The sequence below is a fragment of the Lepidochelys olivacea genome (assembly GCF_965140295.1).
Source record: "Lepidochelys olivacea isolate rLepOli2 genome assembly, chromosome: 7".
In the NCBI taxonomy this organism is placed as follows: Eukaryota; Metazoa; Chordata; order Testudines; family Cheloniidae; genus Lepidochelys; species Lepidochelys olivacea.
In genome coordinates, this window is record NC_140417.1 from 49,056,191 (window position 1) to 49,073,626 (window position 17,436).

General features: G+C 50.9%; 1 protein-coding gene across 1 annotated transcript in view; it reads left to right on the top strand.

Moving 5' to 3' along the window:
- Nucleotides 1–17,436, top strand: part of GNAI2 (G protein subunit alpha i2) — a 197,626-nt gene that overhangs the window by 111,360 nt on the left and 68,830 nt on the right. Inside the window, exons 3-4 of the mRNA XM_084633229.1 lie at nt 1,225–1,366; nt 5,433–5,593. Of these exons, the coding sequence (XP_084489355.1) occupies nt 1,225–1,366; nt 5,433–5,593 (303 nt within the window). The remainder of the gene's footprint in view (nt 1–1,224; nt 1,367–5,432; nt 5,594–17,436) is intronic.

Below are 17,436 nucleotides of genomic sequence, written 5' to 3' on the forward strand. Positions count from 1 at the left end.
ACTCCCTGCCTGCTGGGTGGCTGGTGGGTGAGTGAGAGCTCTGCTGCTACAGGTGGAATTGATAAGCATCTGGTCAATTTCACCGTTGCTATGCTGGCTAGTCCTTTCAGCTGCAGGGAACCCAAGCAGAGTTGAGTGGATTTCAGTATTGCTGTTGGGGACAGCAGCAGAGGCAAGCCTTGATCACAAACCAGCTGCTGCTGTGGGATGTCCCAGGCCAGGGGAGTCCCAGCACGGCCAAGGGGTTGTGATCACCTTCCCTTTTTTATGTTGACTAATTCTTTCTTGTTGTAACATGGCCTCCTGGTAGGGAAACAGTTCAGAAACACTGCCCTAGGTGGTGGTTAGTGGAGAAGAGTCTCTTCTTCAGTTCTGCTTCTCCCCCCCCCCCCCCCCCCCCCCAAAAAAATCTTCTTGCAGCAGCTGACTAAACCTGACTAGTTTCACGGCTGCTGAGCTCACTCCAGGCAGTGATTCTGGAATTGATCAGCTGCTGTAGAAAGCTGTGAGAGGCTGAGGTCTCGGGATGACCAGCAGCAGGAAGGCAAGAACTTAGGACCCAGAATCCAGTGGGTGAGGGGGGAAAGAGAAGGCGGGGGGGAGTTCCCTTTTTTTGCAGTAGTTGAATCTTCAGACTTCTCACCTCCTCTCCTGGGAGGTGGGAAGGGGGGTGGGGGGGACAACCCTCTTGGAGCCAGGATGGGATGGTGGGGGAGCTCTGGCTGGGGTGTCTGGGAGGGATGTTGGTGACAACCCTAGTAGGTTAATCTGAAAGCTGGGTCCAGGGACAGCATTCAGGTGGGAAGCATGCAGTGCCCTATGCTCGCTGCAGGCTGAGTGCCCTGCCCTGGAGCGGCTGAGGACCCCGTCTTTCATAGCAGCCATTATCTGGCAAACGTCTGTGTGATTGTCTTCTCCCCTCGGAGTCGGGCAGCACTACCACAGTCCTTCTCATCCCCGGTGCTGGGCTCCCATGATGGTAACATGGCCCTCTTTAGCGGTGCTGCTCCCAGAGACCGTCTCCACTGGGAAGTGCATCTCGGGGGAATGCTTCCTGCCCTCCGGAGAGGGAGCTGCTGCACAGAGCTGAATGGGGGCAGCTCCCAGCGAGCAATGCGAATCCTAGTGAGGGAGCAGGGGGTGAGGGTGGGTTCTGCTGGGGAGCTCCGCTAGGACATGGTCAGCTCGGTGATGGTCTGACTTTGTTCCTGACTCCTCTTCAAGGATTATCCATGAGGATGGCTACTCAGAAGAGGAGTGCAGGCAATACAAAGCCGTGGTTTACAGCAACACCATTCAGTCCATTATGGCCATCATCAAAGCCATGGGCAACCTGCAGATTGACTTCGGAGACCTTGCAAGAGCGGTGAGTTACCCTCTCTGTGCCTGAGGATTGTCCTTGCTTTCACTGCTAGCCCTGGCGTGGGGAGTCAGAGCTCTTCTGCCTGCTGCCTGTCTGAATGCGGCATTCGAGGAGTCGTGACTCTTGCCAGAGGAGCAAGAATAGCTGAATCCTAGAACTGTTGGTGCCTAGAATCTCGCTGGCCGTTGGGAGGTTGAGGCTAGCCACGCCCAGCAGCAGTTGCAGTCAATAGATTTTTAAGAGCTGTGCTTCTGAGTGGGTGAGGCCTGAGCAACATAACCCAGCCAGCCCCTAAGGCCTTGGGGGTTATGTTTAGCCTGAGGACTCCAGGCATGGGCATGTGCTGCTACACTGTGCACTGCAAGTGCTTGTTCAGCTCCCACCTGAGCACTGTGTGTGACCTGTCCTCCATCCTGCTGGGTCCCAGCCTGAGGGATGGGGCAGTAGCGAGGGGAGGTGCCTCTGGGGCACAAGCTTTAATGAGCGTGAGCTTTCAGGTGCAGAGAATCAGAGCGACTCAGGCTTGGTCCAGGCACGTGCCCTGACCTACTCCTCCATTCGCTGCCTCCCTGTAACCACCAAGAGCAAGCTAAGGGCCAGCATGAGCAAAGGGGATCTAGATAGGAGGCAACGTGGTCTAATGGCTACAGCAATGGCTGGCCATTCAGCAGAGCTGGGTTTTATTCCTGGCTCCCTAGGTTTCCTGTGTGACATCAGGCAAGTTGCCTCCCTGTGCCGCCTTCTGGGGATAATGCTGCACTCCCCATGTATGGCGCATCGAGATGCTGCGAGAGGGGGCTGTGGAAGGGCTAAGTAAGGTTTTGGGGGCGGGGGGGGGCTAACAATAGCAGCAGCAATCATGGTTTTTTTTCCTCTGCCTGGGACCTCCCTCGTTCAGGGTTTGCTCACTTTGCAAAGCCGTGTGTCTGATTTGGTTGGTCATTACCTGGGGATCAGAAGTAGGATGCTGTTTGTTCAGCCCCCAGCAATGTCCCTCAATTGCTTAAACCATGCGTAGCAAGATCTGAGAGATGGCAGGTGTCCTTAATCTGCCTAATGACCACGCGTGTGGTGATGTCCTACCATACCTGGCTCCTGAGGAATGCTTTGGTCTGAAGGCTAATGAACTAGCTTTGCGCTCTCAGAAGCTCCCCCTTGCTAATGAGGGCACAGAATAGATCTTCTAACACCACTTTTCGATCCCAGTCGTCAACTGGTAATGCCCTGAAATCTTCTAGGGACTTCCATAAAGGTGCTTTAATAAGTGGGGTCCTTGCTGCTGACCAGTGCTAATTACCTTGCTCTGGTCCTCTGAGGAGCTGGGAGTTCGTGCTTGGGGAGGGTTCTATGATGATTACCCTGCGTAAGTGATTGTATGCTCTCTCTGCCAGCGAGAGCAGGCACTGCCATGGGGGACTGCTTTTAATGCATGGTTGGCCTAACAGCAGCCCTGCAGCCCACAGTCCGAGCAGGTTTGCTTGGTGCTAGGTAGTGTAAGTGGTGGCAGAATTAAGCCACATGCACTAGATGTCTGAGCCCGATTTTCATTAACTTCCATTGTAATGAGTTACTGCTTGTAGTGTTGGATGGGGGGAGAGGAAATGTCTCATGATAGCCATAAAATGCTGAATGTGTCTGTGCACGGAGTCTCTAACTTCAGATCTGCCTCGATGGCTCCCCCCATCCCAAAATACGGCTTCTAGAATCACTCAGACAAGATGGCCAGACTTTTGATGCTCCAGCTATGTGCATGAAATAGAGCAGGTCGCAGCCACTCTCCTCATGAATGCAGTGGAAGTGCTGTAATCAGTACAGTTCCTATCATGCAGTGCTTCACCGTGGCCTAGCTGCTAGCTTCCAGGTGACCTTAAAGCTGCTGAGGTTACTAGGGTCCTGTGGTAGCTTCAAATCTCCCAGGCTATGTGTAGGCCAGGGAAAAGGGGCTGCTTTCCCAGCTTGGCTTGACTCGGCTCAGCTCAGGTTTATTAGTACGACAAGAGCAGGCAAGCCAAGCTCAGCATGACTCACTTCCTTATAAATGCATGCAGTGTGCAGGACAGACAAGTACTTGCTCTAGCATTCTTCCTTGTTTGCTGTGTACCGCTTTGTTGCCCTGCAGGTCGATGGAGAGAGCCCTAGCAGCATGTAGCAAGTGCCCAGGTGGCCACTGGGCCATAGTGTGATGCTGTGGTTTAAAACACAGGCTTACAAAGAGGCTTGTACAGCTGAGGAAGCTGATCCTCCTGCCAAGCCAGCTATGAGTAGAGAATGTGACTGCAGCAGCAAAACTGTCTGTTCTCCTTAAACCCTGGAGGCGGTTGTACCTGTCAGAAGAGCTCCCAGCAGGAAAAGAGATGTTTAAGCCCTGCCTATGGCCTCCTGGCAGTGTGAAGCTGGCTGGCAGTGCTAGAGGCCGAACCCAGTTTACCTCCTTGGTGCTTTCTGTATTCCTGGGCCAAGGACAGGAGGTTGTGCTTGGAACTGCCAGCACAAAGGAGTCGACAAGGAAAGTTCTGCAATCCACACAGGGCTGATGTGGCAGAGGGTTCTCAGCAATTCAGATGAGCTGGGCTCTGCTGGAGACTTATTCCCTTGAGGGCTATCTTGAGTGAGTAGCTACAATTGCTGAGGCAAAGGAATTCTTGATGCTCCAGTCTCCATCCCTCCCATTTCCCAGCAGGGAATGCTGAAATTGTCTTAGCTTGGCCTTCCTGCTACCTCTCTGTTTGTCACTGGGGTCATAAAAGGCAGGGGAGACAAAGCTTCTGCATTTCGTTTGCTTATGGGAACATCAGCTGGTTGGGTGACTGCAAATGAGCACTGTATAGCAGGTGTATTTCTCCTCTCCCCAGTCCCCTCCATGGTTTAACAGAGGCCAGTTGAAATGAAATCTAGCTTATTGTTTGGAGGAGTCCTCAGCAAGGAGCATCCCTAATACCATGGCATGGCAGGGGACCTGTGCCTTTCCTTTCTGACCTCTATGGGTTCCAGAGAAGTAAATGTATATGTAACTGTTGGGCAGTGTGTTTTATGCATTCCCTTCCATGCCTGACCACAGAGGATGCAAGTCTGTTACAGCCCCCACTACGGAGCCAGGCTCTTTTAGTGCTGGAGGTCCCCAGTGCAGTCCCTGGGCATGCTCAAGCAGGTGGCCGTCACATGTGCTGTTGTGAAGAGCCCCTCCGATTGGAAGTGCAGGGTGTCTTGGGGACAGTGCTGCGATTGGGCCTGAAAATCTGGAGCTGCAGCAGCCCAGCTGTGTACCTGCCAGTAGCCGATCGGCTGGGGAGTCTGATTCTCCCCATTTGTGTGTTGCAGCACGCTTTGATCCTGCTTTTAGAGTTCTGCTCAGCACTGGGAGACCCTGCAGAACAGTCACAGTGCGGCATCTATTCCGCTGCCTGAAATGCTCCCGCTCCTCCAAACGATGGATTGATCGAGCCATCTCTGTGACTGGCCATCTCTGTAGGGCTCCTGTTCATGTCTAACATTGTGCCTTAGTCACCAGAATGCCTTGCAGACACTTGACAGTTGGTCACCAGTTTCCCCCAGTGTCATAACTTCGGTGCGTGGGCAAGGGAATGAGAGGAGATATCTGTGTAAATGCAATGGTTCCTGAACAATCCTGCCCGAGTTTCCTTGCTGTCGGGTCACAAGCTAATCCAAATGGTGTACTGCTGTTCCCAGGGCTAAGTAACCGATGATAAGCCATGACTGCATATTTTTTAAATTGACATCTAGTTTGTTTGCCCGCCATCAGCCCTGCAGGAAATCAGTGGAGTCCCAAAGTGTGGATTTTTCTGCTGGCTTCTTTGCAAAGATTTGAAGTGCCACTTGCCCCATTACTCAAAGAAGTGAACCTCCCTGGGGAGGGGTTTCTTGGGAGCCTTAGTGGTATGTGCATAGTACATGGTAGGTGCAAACCTCCTGGGTTTTGGAGCACTATGTTCCTCTAGTACAAGGCTTGGCCATCAAACTTTAGTGTGATCAGCTTTCATACATAGCAGACGTGAGAAGCAGCTGTTGCTCAGGAACTTCACTGATGTTTGTGGTTTGCTGTTCCCTGCAGGACGATGCTCGTCAGTTATTTGCACTCTCTTGCACTGCAGAGGAGCAGGGAATCATGCCAGAGGACCTTGCCAATGTGATTCGGAGGCTGTGGGCTGATAACGGTGTCCAGGCCTGCTTTAACCGCTCCCGAGAGTACCAGCTGAATGACTCTGCTGCATAGTGAGTACCTCTCCTTTACTGTCCTCAGGCAGATTTAACCTGGGGCTGAAATGTGCCACAGCTTCAAGTGGCGTGTGCCAAAGGCCAGCCTGTACAGTGTGTGAAATCTGATGGGGAGCTGCACCCTGATGATGGTTTCTTGTTCATTGTCAAAATGACCTATGTGCATTGAGCTGGACACATGTGCGTGCTGCTGTCATGAGTGTGGGCACTGCTGTAAGCACAAAGGGGGCAGGTGTAGGATAATGAAACATTGACCATCACTCTGCTAGATTTGCCATGTAACACAGCGGTCTCCATTGCTTCCTCTGGTGTTATCTTAAAATAATCTGAATTGTGGTTGCATGTCAATACTGGGCAAGATAAACTAGTCATTGGTGCTGGCTCTTTGGCTTCCTCACCAACCATTGTTCGCAGGGACTGTCCTGGGCCCCTTGGGACCAGAGGGAGTAGTCTGGCCAGAGGAGGGGGAGTTCAGGGAAGGGTATGCCACATCCTCTGAGAGTAATTCTAGTACAAGTTGAGCACAGTTTGGATGAGAACTGTCCAAGCATTGTGGGACACTTGGGTCTGGAATTTCTGGGCTGGGTTGCCCCTTCTTGCCCTCCCATGAGCCTTGCGAATGGGTTAGCTGGAAGCTGGGGAACTGTTCATCATTGCCACCTGGTTTGTGACACAGAGGCTAGCCTGGTTGCTAATGCAGCCCAAGGGTTGGATCCCAGCAGACTGCCCTGGACACACAGCCAGGTGTATTCCCCAGGGGACGTTCCTATGACCCCTTGCCCTTGTTTAATGTTTAGGTGATCCTGTGGGACCTGTGCAGAATGCTCCACTGTCCCAGGCCCTGCCCTGCGCGCTGCACAGACTCATCCTTTGTCCCCAGCCTGCTGCAGCACCTGGTGCACCTTCCCTCTCACAAGCTCACCCAGAAATTCCTGCCTGGCGTGGCTGGCCCTGAGGCATTGGCTGTAGGGGGCAGTGGTAACCTCTCCACCTGCTGGGAGCATATCGCAGTTGTGACGGTGTCTGTCTCCCACCGCGTCCTCTCTGGATTGTTTTCCGTCTGCTATCATAAAGTACAGCCCCATGTCCTCCTCCCACGTGCAGTAGTTTTGGGTGTCTTTGTAAACCACAGGCTGGGGGGTGGCTAGAAGGCGCTGCTCGAGTTCTTGGGGTCAGCCTCAGCAAGGAGAGCCAGGCTCCAGTTCTGGCTGTAATGCATTTTCCTGCATCTGAGTATGTGGGTGTTTCTGGCAAAAAAATATCCTGGCTCTGGCAGTGTGGGGTGGATGTGATGGGGGAAGGGGGGGGGGAAGAGATGAGTGCCTGTGGTCCCCCCCACCCCAATGGGTTGCCAGGAGAACACACGCTGCGTGAGATCCATGTGGTACCTTGGTCCCTCTTCTCCCTGAGCACCAGAGAGGAACGGTCTGAATATTTACGGCACTATTTTTTTCCATGGCATATTGCGATGGCCTGCTTCATGGTGTCTTCCCACCTTTTTCTCCCCCTCTCCTGCCCCCCAGTCCTAGAGCCCTGATGGGCTGCAGGCTGGCAGGGTTTGATTAGTTGCTTGTTGCTGCGTTGCAGTGAAGGTTTCGAGCCTGCCTTGAAACAAGGGGCTCCACTAAGACAACCTGCCTCTGTGTTGCTGCTCACCAGCATCCTGGTAAGCGGGCTGCTGTTGCCCTGCTCTTGTGGCTGTTCTTGGAACAGGAGTGCGTCACTGCATCATGCACTCCATTTCACAAACCCACTGCAAATGTGCTTAACGAGTTTACAATGAGCTTGTTGGCAGGGTAACCGGGGGAGAGGTAAACAGACTGCAGGCTCTCCTTTGGGTCAGCCTCTCCTTTCTAAGGGCTGTGGGATTTTTAATGCACTCCACTCACCACGTGAGGAGATGGAGCCATAGCTGTTCTTCCACGGTGGAGGCCCTCTGTGTATTACCCGGTGCTACCCCAGGGCAGCTCAACTGGCCAGCTCACTTAGTGCTCTGGGACTTCCAGGGTGCAAACAATTTGGGTGTGTTGGGGGGGGAGAAGGGAAACAACTGAAATGAAATTGACTCTTTGGTCAGTCTTTGCTGCAGCCAGCCCCAGCTCTTAGCCAGGTGTTGCCATTAACTCACTTCCCCCACTCCTGTGCAAAACTTTCATCTGCATTTAGTGGTGCTTTTAACCCCGGGCTGGCTGGGGCTGAACCTAGGTGCCACTTTCTTTGGGTCTGGTAATCTGTCCACTTTGCAGTGAGGACACAGGCTAAACCACTGCAGTGCTGCTAGTCCTCCAGTGCCTTCCCACAGTTCCCCCCCACACCCAGAAGGACAGCCAAGTTTCCCCACTGTTGACTGGAAAACATCCTAGAGCGGCTTGGCTGATTGTAGTGCAGAGCCCCCTGGGATGTGCCTCCAGGAGTTCCAGCCACATGCACAGGGGAGTGCAGCAGTATAGGCAGGGCTTTGCAGTGGGGTGCTGCACACCCAGGCTAGGCTGACTGGCTGGGTTAACTCTGCAGTGAAGATGTACCCTTTTGTCCCAGGCACTCTTTTGGAGAGGGCATATTTGCAAATCCAGAGCTGCAGTTGCTTCTCTTTAAGGTGCTGAAGCTATGCCCACAGCTCCTAGGAGCATCTCTCCCCCCCCCCCCCCGGGTGATAACAGAGCTAGAAAGGAAGATGTTTCAAAACCATGTCCTCATATTGCAGCTCTTGTGCCCAACAGTCTCCTGACTGCAATGGTGAGGCCCAGCTGTCAGGCCAGAGGATGGGGTGTGCCTGAGTCCCACCCAGCCCTCCCGGTTCCTTTTGCCTCCGGCACATCCAGATCTGTGGATTGCCCTCAGAGTCCCAGCTGGTCTTTCTGGACCGGGAGGGGTCTCTGAATTGCCCCCTCCCCTTCCTCTCCTCTGCCAGAGGAGTCAGTGTGTGAGAGGAGATTGTCCCTCTCACTTAGTGAGCAAATATTTCATTACAGTGATTGGGAGCCATGGCTGGCTGGGCTGACTAAGGAAACACCCTCAGCAGAGCCTCACACTTCATGTGTCCCTGGGCTCCAGCACAGAGACTGTAGGCAAATGCCCCAGTTTTGTCAACGTTGTCAGGATGGCCAGGACAGTGTTTAAAAAAGGGACTGTCCTGGCCAAACGGGACATATGGCCACCCTAGTTGAATGAAATAGAATTTTAAAAGCTGATGTACTCTTGGTCCAAACATCAACACAGCTGCTGATAGGACCGCAGCACTTCTGCTCAGCCCTGTCTGTCAGCAGTTTAAATTACATATACTTTTGCTTTAAGACCTTGTTGCTTTTATATAAAAAAGGCTTTTGTCTGGCATAGTCACTTACAACTCCAGCTTCCCTTGCCCTGTCGGATAGGTGGAGAGGCTGGAGGGAATTCAGAGAGGCACAAAAAGTATCATGAAATTGACTGATGGGGAGAAATTATCAAGGCTGTACAGCTCGACTAAGCGATAGCTAATGGTGGGAGAAATCTGTCTCCAAATATTTGACACATGCAGATAAAAAAGATAGGGTGATCCAAGAAGGGGCATAAATGAGTGAAATAGAGCATAGGAAAACTTGCAGACAGTGAGATCTATTTTACTGTGGAATAGTCTCTCCATGGAAAGGGACAGAAAGCCCCACGGTACATTTAAACTTAGTTCAGTCTATCCTCCAGGGCTTCGTCTAGAGAGAACAAATTCTGCCTTGGCAGGCAGATGAGCCAAGCTCTTTTCCATCTCTAACTTACACAACCCTCATGGGACTTTGACAAAGGGCCGTCAAGGCAGTCACAGAAACAAATGTAACAGTCTTGCTCATCTGCTGTTCGGGAGAGGGAGAGTCAAGCTTTGGGGTGAGACACCAGATCATGACTGATTAGTACAGTGAATAACCTTTGTTCAGCAGGCCTTACAGTCACAGCCACTCTCCAGGGCTTCTGCAACCAGTACAGCGTATTGCCTGCTGAAATAGCCTCTGTAAGTGGGACTGTAAGTCAGAGGGGAAATGTCACATAGGCCTAGCATTTTCAGACCTGGGTGCCTAGAATTAAGCTCTCAAAATCCCTGTTTACACACTTCAATCAAAGTGGGGGGCGTTTCAGACACGCCAAGTATCCCTAAATCCCACTGAAGAGGGAGATGCATTTGCCCAGCACTCCTGGTAATTAAGCCACTTTTGTTTAGGTTCCTAAATGAGGATTTAACATCCTAACTTGAAGCTCCAGGTTTGAGCCTGCTGGGCTGTATATGGTATAGAACAATCTGCAGCACTCGCTGTCTTTCTGAGTAATGAGGATGTGTTCGTGTCATGTAACTCCTCCAGCTCTGATCCACTGGAGTATGTCTGCAGCTACAGCTTACAAAGCAAAGCATGCCCTTCCAAGTCACATGGCAAGTGTCTTTCTTCATGGCCTTTTTTCTGGCTGCCCGTGGAGCACCAAGAGCCACTGAGTGTTCACTTCATGTGATCCTCAGCTTTTACAGAAGAGTGTCCTGAGACCAACAATTCTCCTTGAGGATGGCTTTATTTCAGCCTTTTTCTTTCTCCTGCCCTGGGCAAGGGCTTTAGATAAAGGAAAATAGACTTTCTGTATCTCCTTACAAGATAAATTCTATCCCTTCTTGTTGCTGTTACATTTCAGTGCTTGAAAGACTAAACCCCCACAAATGAAAATGTCTGCTTTGAAGAGAAGAGCATGTTAAACACAAGAACAATAATTTTTTAGGTGAACTTGAATTCTCCAGAAGTCAGCAAGAGCCTGTAAGGGGCTGATTGAGTTCCATCATGGCATTATCTGGACCTATCCTCCGGTACACTCCATTAGTGCTAGTAGGTAGGCTTTCAAGTTGGAAATATGGGAAGCTGCAGAATGAACGGTAAGAAAAGAATTAGGTGCTGTGATCGAGATCAACAGCTTGTGAGGACATCTTCAAGCAGAATGCGCATCCATCTGTATTATGGTCCTACCCAAGACCAGCACAGTTTGGGCACAGCTTGGGCTGGGCATGAGTCGCAAGACTACTAGCTTTAGAACTTCTGAGAGGAGGAACCACAAACAGCAGAGCAGCTGAACAAACTATTCTTACCCTAGAATATCAGGGTTGGAGGGGACCTCAGGAGGTCATCTAGTCCAACCCCCTGCTCAAAGCAGAACCAATCACCAATTTTTGCCCCAGATCCCTAAATGGCCCCCTCAAGGATTGAACTCACAACCCTGGGTTTAGCAGGCCAATGCTCAAACCACTGAGGTATCCCTCCTCTCCTCCTTTTGGAACCAACTCAGATGTGTTCCTTCCAGGGGAGGCAGTTGCTGATTCTGACACTGTCAGTATATGTCCCTCAGGCTTCCCGTTACTGATGCTTTTCAAATTATGCCAGACATGGCTTTTTTGGAAACTCACACTTTACAGGAAGAGGTTTCAGTTGGTAACTGCCTCGGTGTCATCGTCAATTAGCCTGGGAAAGAAAATACTCCATTGTGGAGTTGCCTGGTGTAACCTTTGGAAATGGCCCCTGCCTGCGATGCCCCATGTGGTTTGTGTGTTGGAGCTCTGTGGTCACAAGGCTAGTCAGATTTTGTGCCATCCACGCACAGCAAAAGCAGACTCTGAAAGCTGGGCATTCTTTGCTTGCCTTGGCTCAAAGCAGCTGTTCCAAACCCACACTGACAGCTTTGAGAGTCCTGACTCCCATTTTACCATAACGAAGGGGATGCAAGAAATGCCGCTTGGAAAGCTGAGCACCTGGCATAACCCACTGAGAAACCTTCAGAAGACTGAGCCAATTCCACTTAAATTCCCAGACTTGTCTTTTGGAGGTGTTGTACAGGTTTCCTCTGAGGATGAGGACTGACCTTGTCCTCGAAGAAAACATGTACAACCACCTTCAAAAGTTGAGACTGGGAATTGAAATATAGAGCAGTCTGGATCACTAGGAAAGCTGGATGCAAGCAAACCGTGTGTTTTAATACAGCCAAATATAGTTACACATCCAGGAACAAAGAATGTGGTCCATACTTACAAGATGGAGGACTCTGTCTTGGGAAGCAGTGACTCTGAAAAAGACTTGGAGGTTGTGGTTGGATAATCAGGTGAACCATGAGCTCCCAGTGCAACCATGTGGCCAAAAGAGCTAATGCGATCCTAGGGTGTATAAACAGAGGAATCTCCAGTAGAAGCAGAGAAGATATTTTTGCCTCTCTATTTGGCACTGGTGCAACCGCTGGTGGAATCCTGTGTCCAGTTGTGGTGTCCACAACTCAAAAAGGATGTTGGTAAATTGGAGAGGGTTCAGAGAAGAGCCAGGAGAACGATTAAAGGATTGGAAAACCTGCCTGAGAATGGTAGCCTCAAGGAGTTCAATCTACTTAGCTTAACAAAGAGCAGGTTCGGGGGGTGACTTGTTCAGTTTGTAAGTACCTAGCTGGGGAACAAATATTTGCTAATTAGCTCTTCAACCCAACAGAGAAAGGCATAAGAAGAGCCAGTGGTTGATAGCTGAAGCTAGACAATTTCAGTCTGAAAATAAAGGGTATACTTTTAATGTTCAAACCTGGAGACCTTAGCCTGTTTGAATCCTAGTAGCTTCGCTTGCAAAACAACTGTAATGAGAAAATCCGCCCCTGAAACGGCACATGGTGGACACAAGCAGAATGGTCTGGTGGCGAGAGCACTGGTCTGGGGCTGTGGAGATGAGGGTCTTTCCTTGGCTTCACCACTGGCCTGTTGGGTGACATTAAACAAGTCACTTTTCCCTTGTGCCTCAGTTTCCCCAACTATAAAAAAGGGTTTACCACCTCTGTAAAGCACTATAAACTACTAACTGTAAAAAGGAGACTGACCTCCTTTGTAAAGCACTTTGAGATGTACTGACTGAAAGTTTACATAAGAGTTAGGTAGTATTAAATTACCTCTTGGGGAGGCCTCCCCAGTTCAGAGGTGTGGCTTCAATCTCTAAATAGTGAATTCTCTCCCCCCGGAGCAAACAGCGTTTTCTTACAGCATCCCATCCTGACAACTGGAGTCTTCAGAACATCACCTTGCAGTAGTAGCTCAGTTCATGAAAGCCTTCAGCTAACACACTCTTCGAATGAGCCATCTGAGCTTGTGAGGGCAGGCTTCCAATCCCCCCAGCTATTCCAATCAATAGAGAGAGACAACTGGGACCAGCCGCAACAGTGCTTCAGTTGCACTCTGATCAGCTGTGTGTGTGTGTGTGTGTGTGCTTTGCACCGAGAATGGCCAGCCCCTTTGCTGGGAGAGCTCCCTAATGGAAGAGAAATGGGAGAGCGCTGAGTACTAGTAATTTAGACATTCACTAACTTGCAGTTCATACTTTTTAGGGGGGAACCAGACACCACCCCCCCCCCCATTTTCTTTTTTTCTAACCCAATTGTGAGGAGGGGATTCTAAGCTCTGTGAAGGTCAGAATTCTAGCCATAGCCTAACCATTTGCCATTCCCTTTGCCTGGAAAGGGAGACTAGAAATGTCTGCTCCTGGCCCTGGACCAGAGGGATCTCTATCACTTCCCCCCCCCCCCCCCTCACTGGGACTCCAGGAGAAACCCCATTACATTAATTCCAGCAGTGCAGACTGGATGTAGTGGGTTTGTCTGTAATCAGTACCATGTGGCTGAGTGCATATTCTTGCCCTGATTCTCATTTGCACTAAGACTCTTTGACACTGCTCCGGTGAGTCTAATGGACACCCCCTTGACGACCCAGAGCAGCGGAAAGGGCCCACCGTGCATGTGAGAATCAGGCGTTCCGTTCCGTGGCAGGACCACTCCAGAACCTGGCAGTGATGTACCAGAGAACTCCGACAGTTTATCTAGTTTTCCCCAAGAAATTTTGTATTAAAATGCTGTTTTAAAGTTTCTTTTGGGGGAACCTCCATGGTCTGTCTTCACTGTAACTCTGTGGTGCATGAACATGGCCATCTAGGGAAGCCGGACATGGCTCCAGCTGCTCCCTCAGACCAGCAAGGGGTCACTAGCAAGTGGCATGATGTGCTGCTGTGTCTCATTCCTGGGACTGAGCATCCTTTGATAGCAAGGGTCTGACAGAGCCTGACCGCCTCAGCTTCTGATTGCCTGAGATGATGGTGTGTTGCACTGGAGCTATATCACCAGACCAGCATTTAAGTACAAGGGATTTCCCAGAAGGCTTTTAGTTAGAGAGGAGAATAAGGGCATGGCAATATGGGGTATCTTCCCAGTTATACTGGTAAAGTTAAACTGCTGTAGTTGTACCAGTAGAACACCCCATGTTGACACTCTTGGTATAAGTTCTTTTTTTCAATTTAGCTTAAATCACTTCCAATGTGGTATAAACTAAACTGAAAAAGGGCCCTTAATAAAAAGACCATGAGTAAAAGTGTCCATATGCAGAGTCATATATAATATAAACTCTAGCAGTTTAAATTCACACCTATCTTCTACCAGTACGACTCCTCCATGTAGACAAGTCCTGAGAGGACAATATCCAGAATATTCTGTGTTGCTTTCATGGTCCCAAATTCTTTGTTGTATGAAGATGTATGTATAATCTAATCGCCTTCTATGATGAGATTACTGGTTCTGTGGATGAAGGGAAAGCAGTGGATGTATTGTTTCTTGACTTTAGCAAAGCTTTTGACACGGTCTCCCACAGTATTCTTGTCAGCAAGTTAAGGAAGTATGGGCTGGATGAATGCACCATAAGGTGGGTAGAAAGTTGGCTAGATTGTCGGGCTCAATGGGTAGTGATCAATGGCTCCATGTCTAGTTGGCAGCTGGTGTCAAGTGGAGTGCCCCAGGGGTCGGTCCTGGGGCCGGTTTTATTCAATATCTTCATAAATGATGTGGAGGATGGTGTGGATTGCACTCTCAGCAAATTTGCGGATGATACTAAACTGGGAGGAGTGGTAGATATGCTGGAGGGGAGGGATAGGATACAGAGGGACCTAGACAAATTGGAGGATTGGGCCAAAAGAAATCTGATGAGGTTCAATAAGGATAAGTGCAGGGTCCTGCACTTAGGACGGAAGAACCCAATGCACAGCTACAGACTAGGGACCGAATGGCTAGGCAGCAGTTCTGCGGAAAAGGACCTAGGGGTGACAGTGGACGAGAAGCTGGATATGAGCCAGCAGTGTGCCCTTGTTTCCAAGAAGGCCAATGGCATTTTGGGATGTATAAGTAGGGGCATAGCGAGCAGATCGAGGGACGTGATCGTCCCCCTCTATTCGACATTGGTGAGGCCTCATCTGGAGTACTGTGTCCAGTTTTGGGCCCCGCACTACAAGAAGGATGTGGATAAATTGGAGAGAGTCCAGCGAAGGGCAACAAAAATGATTAGGGGTCTGGAACACATGAGTTATGAGGAGAGGCTGAGGGAACTGGGATTGTTTAGCCTGCAGAAGAGAAGAATGAGGGGAGATTTGATAGCTGCTTTCAACTACCTGAGAGGTAGTTCCAGAGAGGATGGCTCTAGACTATTCTCCGTGGTGGAAGAGGACAGGACAAGGAGTAATGGTCTCAAGTTGCAGTGGGGGAGGTTCAGGTTGGATATTAGGAAAAACTTTTTCACTAGGAGGGTGGTGAAACACTGGAATGCGTTGCCTAGGGAGGTGGTGGAATCTCCTTCCTTAGAAGTTTTTAAGGTCAGGCTTGACAAAGCCCTGGCTGGGATGATTTAATTGGGTATGGGTCCTGCTTTTGAGCAGGGGGTTGGACTAGATGACCTCCTGAGGTCCCTTCCAACCCTGATATTCTATGATTCTATGATTAAGACCAGATTGTCTGACACAGGTTTATGCTGATGTCTAACCAGACAAGAATGTGTGCTGTGCTGGTGACAGGCATCGTTCTTTGATTGCTCTTATCGATGAGCTCATGCTTGTTCATATCTATTCCAATTAGGTGTGTGCGTGCCGGTTGCACAGTTCGTCGGAAGGTTTTTCCCTAGCAGCACCCGTCGGGTTGGCTCTGGAGCCCTCTGGAGTCGTGCCTTTATGGCGCCGCATATAGGGCCCTGCCAACCCACCACCTCTCCAGTTCCTTCTTGCCATCAGTTGCAGTTGTCGGAGCGTTTCATCTCTAGTCTTCAATGAGTGATCCTCCTAGCATATTTTCTGTAAATAGTTACAGATCGTTTAAAAAATTGTAGGTAGTTAGACATCTGGACCTGGGGTACTGGGGAGTGTTTCCCTCCCCCACTTCCCTGTCCCTCTCCCAGGCCTGGGGCATGCCTCGGACCCAGGGGTTTAAGCCATGCGGGGTTTGCTAGAAGCCTGTGCCCAAGGGTGACTCGTCTTGTCTAAAGTGCTTGGGGGAGTCCCATCAAGCAGATCTTGCACCTGTCTGTAGGAGCTTTCGCACCCACACGAAGTAAGAGAGGGTTCACAGACTAAAGTTGCTGTTAATGGAAGCAGATCTCCACCCTGAGTCTGAGTCGAGCCCCATGGATATAGTGTTGGGCTCCTCCATGGTGGTGCACAGCACGCTGGCTTCGGTCCAGGAGGTGCTGAGGAAGGACTCTGGGGTCAGAGACCCTCGGCACTGGCACTCCCTAGCGCAGAGCACGGGATGGGATCAATATCAGCACCACTCAGTCTTCTGTCCCGAAGTAGTAGTACAGGAACATTGATAGAGGGCGCTCCCCTTCCCGTGCACAGGAACGTGAACCCAACGGAGGTGTACCCCACCTCCCCTCCAGTCAGCAGCCAGCACTGTTGACTCCGGGCCCACGGGAGTGACCATTGAGTCCGGTGCCACCGGAGGAGACCTAGGTGGAGGATTTGGACCTCCCATCCACACCCAAGACTTATGAGGCGGCGCGGGACCTGATAGCATTGATAGTGGCAGAGCACCGGTCCAGAGGCCACTGGTGAAGTCCAGGGGGCAAGCCAGCTATGGCTCGGCAATGATCTACATCGCCCCAGCACCGATCCCCAGCAATGACAGGCATGGCACCGTCATGGTCCCCGCATGCGGACTCATCAGAATCTGCACTGGACACTGATTCATGTGTCCCGGAGAAGCCGACACTGTAGCCACTGGCACTCCCAGTCAGCAGGAATGACCCAAACTTTCCCCTCAGTACCATGGCCACCACGATGGCAGGTACCAGCTCAGATGCCAATCCAGTGGCCCTTCTGGACCCTGTGGGCTTACCACCAGTTCCAGGGGTCTGCCTCGGTACGCTCCTTTTCAGTCACGTCTGAGAGAAGGACTGCATTTGGTGCCAAGGATTTCTCCTGGGCATCAGTCACCACTACTGCTGCCAGCGCCATGTTTGGTACCACGCCCAGCACCGATGACAGGCCTGGCACCACGGCTACACTCAGTACCATGGACGATGCTGCCGTTGCAACCGGTACCAGGGCCGGCACCGAAGTGAACTTGGACTTGGGGACAGAGTTGCAGCGTTTTGAGGAACTTGATGGGCAGGCGGAGCATTCCCATATTCCAGGCTCCTTCTCCTCATCTCCAGATGAGGCAGTGGCAGGAACATCCTTGGGGCCTCCCCTTCCCAACAGCAGAGCCCACCTTGAACTTCTGAGGTGGGTCGTTCAGAACCTTGGGGTATAGATAGAGGGGGTCACCAAGGTGTCAGACCCAATGGTAGACATTTTATCTCTGGCAGGACCCACCAGGGTGGCCCTTCCCCGGATAAAGACCATTCAGGAGAACATACAAGCCCTGTGACAAACACCATCCTCTCTGGCTCCTACAGCTAAGGGAGTTGAGAAAAAGTACTTTGTGCCCTCCAAGGGCTATGAATACTTGTTTACACACCTTCCGCTGGACTCACTGGTAATGGCAGCTGTTAACGGGCGGGAAAGGCAAGGGCCTAC